Source organism: Diprion similis, chromosome 9, assembly GCF_021155765.1.
Source record: "Diprion similis isolate iyDipSimi1 chromosome 9, iyDipSimi1.1, whole genome shotgun sequence".
In the NCBI taxonomy this organism is placed as follows: Eukaryota; Metazoa; Arthropoda; class Insecta; order Hymenoptera; family Diprionidae; genus Diprion; species Diprion similis.
The window spans coordinates 5,700,140-5,708,547 of record NC_060113.1 but is presented as its reverse complement, the minus strand read 5'-3'; the positions used below and the strand labels follow the sequence as shown (position 1 = coordinate 5,708,547).

The following is an 8,408-nucleotide window of genomic DNA, read 5'->3' as shown; positions in this document are numbered from 1 at the left end:
ACCGCTTTAAAAATATTCGATTCATTTCTCCCGGATTCCAAAGATTCCACGTCGTTTTGTAATAAAAATCTCTGATTTACTCTCATGGAATTTTTCTGAAAATAAAAAAAAACTGAAGTTGACGTAACGAATTGGTGAATAGAAAAGCACTAACTTTAAATATGAATATGTTCTGCTTTATTCATACAATTTACTGAATTTCAGAGAATCCTGAGGTTCTAGAAATTCATCGTTACGTTAACTTTACAAACTCGTTACAATCATTACATGGAATTCAAAAAATTCTCCATAATTTCTGGTCACAAAAAACTTGCAAAATTTCATATGATTTAGAAAGACTTCGAGCGAGACTTGCGATCGATGTTGCATCCATTGTTTAAATATTTTATGTGATTTTAGTGCGAAACTTAAACATATTTCGTCTGATTTAAAAACACTCAACAATAGCCAAAAATATTTCGTTAACCTTACAGACGTTGAAAATATTTAACAAGATTTCGGTTCAAGTGATTCCGAGATTTTCGCTGCCCGTTGTGAACCGCAGATTTCAAAGGTTGTTTCAATCCTCGCCTAAAATACTGTGCAAAAAACATCACTGGCTCCTCTGATTTTCGGTTTCTCTGTTTTTATTCTGCCTCGTTCTTTGCCCCATTAGTCGCGGTGTTTTTCTTCCTGTCAATTTTTTTCCTCGACTCGTCTGTTCACTTCGGGAAATCCTTGACAGCGTCTACGTGAACTAATTAGACGCGGTGTTTTTCCACCGTGATTTTCCTCCGGTCAATTTTTTCCCGAATGTTCCGTTCGGCTCGGGGAATCCTCAAATCGACCGCGTCTTCCTGGACCACAGCATCCAGCGATTGTGGTATCATATTTTGCGCATCGAACCCCCTTCCGGAGCCGTTTCGCCAGGCAGTTCTCCCGCCCGAAGGACGAACTGCGTCCGCATTTCTGGTGGAGGTAACAACTTTCAGCCGTACCCAGGTATATAAGCGATTCCCATGCCCGTTACTCGATAAATCTCGCGTGTGTTGTACTCTCTATACGTCCGTTCCGTGCCGTGTTCCTCGCCGCCGAACCACCCCGCGTTCAATCACATCGATCACAGGTAAGTCACTATCAGAGTGCTCGATTTTCCAATCCTCGACGGAGAGAGAAAACAGAATGAATGTAGCAAGTTTTCAATTTTGTCAAAGAGCAGAATTTTTTTCATGAAAAAAGGTGAGAAATTAGCAAAAATTTCATCGATCGGAAATTAAATGTACAAACAAACCAGGATTCAGTTGTTAACTCATATTTTGAAATTCTCTTACTAGATTTTAAAGCCATTTTCCTTGGAAGAATTGTGAAAAATAATTTATACGCACAGCGAAAGAAATTTTCTAATTTATCAAATACAGGGATCGTAATATATAACGAAAGAAATGATCTTCCGATTCAGTATCATCAAAAATAGTAAATATTTTTTTCCCAAAATATTTCTTTTCCCATATTTGGTAAATTCGTTAAATTATTTATTGCATACACCTTGGGCATAACTGGAATTCGATCGATTATAGACCGTTTGTCTAATTGTCGATCCACACGTAACGGGGCACGCAATAATCTGGTTACGTCAAGTCCTGTCAAGTAAGTTAATTCAAAAACGTCTAACCAACTGTAATTTATCAAATGCACTAATAAATCACTGAGTGTATCTCAAACTATGATTGAATGTCAATTGATTGAATATCGTAGAACCTATCACGTTCAGTTGCCGCAGACTTTCTAGATGTAAATAAGATTTCAGAGAGAGAGAGAGAGAGAGAGAGAGAGAGAGAGAGAGAGAGAGAGAGAGAGAGAGAGCTTCGTGATAATTTCAACGGTCAGTCTATTATTTCTTTTCCCTTTTTTCCATTAATTAGCCTGTTCACGCTTATGATTAAATATTGAGTAACGAAAATGAATCCGACTCGCTCTATCGATATAACTACAACAATAAAAAAAAAAAAAAAAAAATGTATCGTCGATTATATTTATTCCTGAGAAAATTACGACAGGTAAGTGGAATTCTTCATCTCGGTTTTACACAAATTTGCGCGGAATCCGGTTCATAATTTGCAGTCCCTCCCCCTCTTTCTATTTCACGCAATCTCTCTGTACGTAGGTGCAACGCGACCCGGGTGTTGAAGTACTTAAAAGAACTAGTGCAACTCTGGATTTTCTTACGAGAACCAGTTTCACCTTCGCGCACCTACTCGGTGTTCAATTTCATATTATCTTACCGTCGACAGTGCGAGTAACTCGGCCTTCAATCATTTTCTTTCATTTATTTGCTCTCGATTTTTATTGCTCGCTTGTACGTTCTTATCATTGACACTTAACGAAAAAGCGTAGAAGCTCTTATAGACTGAAAATCTCATTTCCTCACGTTGCATGCTTGAGTGAATTTTTCTAATGCAGTTATAAGATACCTGTAGCCTACACCGCAAGAATGTAACGCATTCTCTTACGGTCTCTGGCACACGCCGAGAGACAACAGCTATCTCTGTAATTTACATAATAAAATAACAACTTTCCTCGGACATCGAGTCGAGAGATCGCGATTCGATCGGCAAAAAAGGTTCTAGCGACAGGCGAGAGATTATTTCACTTTTATTTATAACTCATGCAAATTTCTTGCGATAGAAAAACGAAACTGTTGACATTAAACTTACCTCCGATAAATAACGACTTGATTACTTACAAGCAATTTCGTTTTTAGATTCACATCAATTGGAAATCAATCACCTCAGGCTTAGCTTCGTGGAAAACAAAATCCAGCCATTTCGAGGTACACAAAATTAGCATAAGAACGAAATCGAGAAGCGCTTTTTGATCTTTGCATTACACATTTGCCCTTTTGCCTTTCGACTTTTGCCGATTATAATTCATAACCCACGGTGCATTGCAGCTACCTGTGACGGAATCGTTCAAATTCTATACCGGTTTCCAGTTTCTGTATATTCGTTGCAGTTATGACACCGCCTGCACTGCAGAGTTTAATGGTTATTACGCAACTCTTCGATCATTGCGTAAGCGGTAAGAATTCTGGATCACTTCCCGGATTACCATTGAGAATAATTTCAGTCAGTTTTTTTCATCGCGATTGTAAAAACCGCTGGTATATAAACAAATAACAGTATGATAATAAACATAGTAACAACCATCGCAGAATTCGTTGATAATATATAAATAATATTGCTTGAAATTGGTTTGTTCAACGGGCGAATCTAATGACCAGAACACTCTGTATTATATACACGTGTATTATGTAGAAGATCGTGAAAGTTTCGGCGTTTACTGTGTATACATGTAGACGTATACACGGCAGAATCTATAACCGAGGAGATCAGAAACCATCGTTGGTGAAATTGGGCGATCCGATCCGGTAACTGAATTCAACCGATTGGATTACGTATTAGAAACCCTGAGTTCTTGTAGCTCTTTCTTTATCCTCCATTAGCTTGGGAAAATTCTTTTCAAAGTCAATTTTTCTCCTTAATTCGAACGCGATCGATCATCTGTCTTACTCCGAGTACGATAGTCTTACCATTTCGTGGTCCAGTGGCATTCGTGTCACATATATGCAACAACGTTTGTATGCCTTCTGGCTGTGTATGACTCGCAGATACAGTTTTTCCATACACGCCCCGTTTACTTTCACTTCGTTGAACCCCGCAGCGGCGACGTGCTTCACCGATTTTAAAACCGGCCACAACCAACCGGCTCTCATTGCCGGTCTACGTACAATACCGACTTTATTCCATCAACCGCAGCCTATCACGGGTAGAATTTTAAACCGAGTATTGGAATTCTGCAATCTTTTGGGTCGCGGTTTACATTTCTATTTCGTTTTGGATCGGGACGACAGGAATTTGAACCTGAATTACGATCTTCGGTTTAATTATACTTTTGATCGATCGTAAATTATCGCGAATGGGATTTTACACTTTAATTACCTACTTAGTTTCGTTATGAATTAATGTCGAATTTTTTTTACTTTCCTTTTTCAATTTATCGCTGATCATCTGATCACTGCGTTTATTTAGAGGCGGAAAATTATTTCTTGGGTCAAAAACGTTATGCGATGAATCATACGCGCATTCGTAGGTGCGTGAAACTTTCGTGTGATGGAAAACAAAGAGTTTTACGAGGTGTAAAGATGAGTTTGCTCTGTGCCATAGAAAGTAACATACTTTCCTCGAATACGTGTAATATGCATATACATGCGTGCGATATATGGCGAGAGTCGAATAATTGGGATGTTCCATACGTCGAGAAAAGGAAAAAAGAAATGTGTAAGAAAAAGTTTGTATTTTCAACGTGATGATAGAAATAGTCGTCGAGACTGTTTAACTTGGACTTGTCGAGAAGTGTATCCTTGACTCCTGAGTAATATCTCTAACTCTCTCGGGTATCCCGGCATCTGGCTTAGACATACTTTACAATTAGCCTCGCTGCAACATGAACATGAATACTTTCACAAATTCGTTCGAACGTCAGACGCAGATACCTATACAGTCGGAGTAACGAGTTATACATGCATTTCTCTGCGCGACACCTGATCGTCATTAATAACGTACCGACGAGACATAAACTGCGACCCGATTCCTCTCTATTTCTAGGTCATGAGCCGCATGATGGTCGACGTAAATTTTCAGGTAATTGCTTCGTGCGAGGAAGATTCTCCTTTTTTTTCTTTTTCCCACTTTTTATTCCACTCGTCCGTAAAATAAGGTCATCATTCATTCTCAGATAAAAATTGAAATCGTTGAAATTTATCGAATGAAATAACGTCTCTGATTTCAGGATGTATCGAGTGTGTTTGGTGATGTGCGTGGGCCTTGCGGCTGCGCAAAATATCTACGACAACTTGGAGTCCAGGTCGGGATCATACTCCCAAGGAAAACCCGGTGGCATTGGTCCTCTATTCACTTCCGGTCTCAGTGCCTCACAGAATTATAGAGACAACAGCTACGAGGATAATGCAGTGACTCCTACTCCCTCGCCAACCCCAACTCTTTACAGAACTGCGAGTCCACAGGTGATTAGAGAATTGAATCTGAATTAGATACCGATTCGCGAACTTTCATTCATGCTTGATTTCCTCGTCCTCGTATTTTCAGGTCTATCGCAAGCCCACCGCTGCGCCGATAGATGCTGCTAGAGATTATCAGCACCAGGCACCCGTCAGAGTTCCACCGCAACCACAACGTCAAAGAAATCCTCCCCAGTTTCAAAACTCCCCCGAGGTAAGCTAGTTGAAATTTAATCTTTTTTTCAGTGAAAATCGAATCGAAATTAGCAAATCTCAATAATTAATGATGTACTGAGAATCTGTGAACAGGAATTACAATTGCTTGTTTTATTCTTGACCATTTGGTCACAGCGGAAAGATATGATTGAAGCCTGAAATTAAATCATGAAGTTAGAAAATCTTTCCTGCATCAGTGCATACAGAGACCGTCGTTAAAACTTTGCATCTCTCCAAAGACAGAATAAACATAAATTTCAAGAGCAAGAATTATATCATTAGATTTAGAAGGTGTACAATATTCCTCATATTCATAGAAAGATAGCGATAAATATTTATTCAGCAGTTGAATTCAATCGACTGTGATCAAAGAAACCGTCTGAATTTTTTTTAGCAGCGTCCCGAAGCCGAGGAGATAGAGGAAGAGAAAGAAGAGGAGCCTGACCGTCTGAGCATCCTTTTACAACAGAGTAAATTCGGGTGTTTGAACAAGCAAACCGGTTACTACGCCGACGAGGAATTGAACTGCGAGGTCTTCCACTACTGTCAAGACAACGCGAAGTTCTCATGGATATGTCCCGAAGGATTCACCTTCCACCAGGTAAGAGATGACGTCAAGATATTTACTCTGACATCGTTTTGCGCAGAGACTTCTAGTTTTTAATTTTCGGCTCGATTACTTGTTACAGGTTCACCTCATCTGCATGCCTCCCAGCGGTGATATTACCTGCAAAAAGAGTTCCCAGTACCATTTCGTCAACGAATATCTCTACAAGCCTCTGAACCTCGCCGAAGCCGAGAACAAACCCAACGTAACACTGCGGTACAGCGAACGGTACTATCCGGCCGACATTTATGCCGATGAACGAGAGGAGGCCGAGTACCAGGTCACTTCCCCGACACCTGCTCCCGTCGTTCGCCGTCCTACTCAACAGGTAAGAACCAGGGTTTATAACAAACGCTCAGAAATCACTTGAAATCAGTTTGAAAGTGGTTGTAATCGCTTCAAATCACATGGAAATCGTCGGAAACTTCTTAGAATTGGTTCGAAACAGCTCAATTTAAAGTCTTAAGTGTTTGAAACCGTTTTGAAATCGATTAAAACCAGATAGAAATGGTTCAAAACTCTTCGGAACTAGTTTCAAACAGCTTAACATGGCGTTCGAACTTGTTGAAATCATCTTCAAGTCGTTTGAAATCATTTCCAAAACTATTACTACAAAGCTTGAACTTATGTCGTCACCTTGCAGGTATTCTTGCCCCAGCATGGCGGGCCGATCAACGCTCTTGCCCAGGGAAGACCCCAGCACCAACAGCAGCAAATTCCTTCCCAATTTCGCGTACCGGTTAACCAAGTGTTTCGCAGTCCCGAAGAAGTGAATATTCCACTTCAGCAAAGGCGACCTCAACCACTGCCTCAGCAGCAGCAACAACCTTTGAGAAGGTTCCCTCAAGTCAGACCCGACGAAGAGGATTACGAGTAAATTGCGATTTGGGTCTGATGCGTTTTCTGTACTGCTCACCTTGGACTCCAGCTAAGATTAGTGCGACGTCGTTGACAGTAAGGAATTTGCGACTGTTTGAATGCCGAGATGCTATGAGGGTTGAGAAATAATGGTATCGTGTTTTAAATGGTAGAAAGGTTTTATTTGGTCGAAATAGTTGAAATTCTATCTTATGTTGTGCATTACACATTGACGGATAGGAATGCTCGCAGAAATTATGACATAAATTAATTAGAATTATACGCAGTAATCTATTCATTTAGAAAGAATAATTTCAATGTCGAAATTCGGAACGGATGTAGCGAACTGCCAACGTCAATGTTATCAAATCGAGACGAGTTTGTATAAGAGAATATTATAATTGTATATATATTTATCAGTGATAATTAGATAATACGTGTACGACGTAATGTATTTTATATAGATATACTTGATATTGTAAACTTACGTAATTAAACAATAAATTGTTATTGCGTTATTTTTAAGACTGCTCTGTCTTGTGATTATGTGATTATTGCATCATCGACAGTCAACGATATTATACACGAATATGAGGCGGCGGTGTATCATACGATAGATTGCTCAGCTGATGAGCGATAAATAAATAACGATATGACTATACGTAAACGCCTGACTGGAGTCTGAACGAAAAGCTCGTTTATCATGGATACCTTCTCTCCTCAGTTTGACCATGGAATAATCTGCACTTCCATTTTTGGAATCAGAATCTTTTATTTCGATGTATCGATTACTGGGATTAGACTCATTTTGGAACATAATAATGTGAGATAAGCACAAATTCCTTGCAACTCAGATTTCCTTGAATACGGACGTTTTTTTACACCTCGAATTTACTAGAAAGCGCCTCACGAGAGCGTCAAATTTTAACTGCCGGAATATTCGTTACACAACAAGCTTTTTCAGCTATTCATAATTATAGATTTTCTCCGACTATTGACCAATGAAGTGATGATGAATCTTATTGGTCATTTATACAACCAAAACTTGAGAAACATCAAACAACTTCTTTTTTACTCAGTGTTCCCAACTGGGATATTTATACATCGGATCAAATGTTTTTTCGGTCTTCAACAGTCCGATTTATTTTCCAATTTTCGAATACATCTTATCTCTATTAATTTTGTTACTTGCACGGAGATATTCGGCGATTTCTAAATTCGATTTTTACTCTCAGACCTCTATGTATTAATTCACGTCAAAATTCATCTGAGTCTATAGAGCTACATTCATCGCAGTTCGTGGAAGGTATGTGGCAGACACATTTCTTTCATCCATGGTGCGACTGATTAACGCATCAAAAAAATGTCAATTGGTACTAACTGATGCGCGGAATGAAAGTTATTCTGCAAGTAAATGTGGGAATCGTACCATATATTTCCGTGCCAATGCGTACTTTATAACCAACGAGAAGAACCGACAAGATAAGTGGAAACCGCGTACAAGTCAATAGTGTCGTTACCTGCAGTGTGTTAAATTCACTCTCGCGCCTGACGTAGAAACGAATGACAACCCCACACACACAGCTCGCAACTGCGCATGCGCTGCACGAACTGGCGCGAAACTACTTGCGGCTCAACATTCGCGTATTGGGATTGTTACTTTGCGATGCG

At 39.6% G+C, this 8,408-nt stretch overlaps 1 protein-coding gene across 1 annotated transcript; it reads left to right on the top strand.

Annotated features, from left to right (window-relative positions):
• The first annotated feature begins 961 nt into the window (after positions 1-961).
• On the top strand, positions 962-7,262 carry LOC124410350. The gene is made up of 6 exons (XM_046888637.1): positions 962-1,105; positions 4,828-5,062; positions 5,145-5,270; positions 5,667-5,873; positions 5,962-6,207; positions 6,523-7,262. Exons 2-6 carry the CDS (start codon positions 4,829-4,831, stop codon positions 6,754-6,756), a joined length of 1,047 nt encoding a protein of 348 aa, XP_046744593.1. The 5' UTR covers positions 962-1,105; position 4,828; the 3' UTR covers positions 6,757-7,262.
• The last annotated feature ends 1,146 nt before the right edge of the window (positions 7,263-8,408 follow it).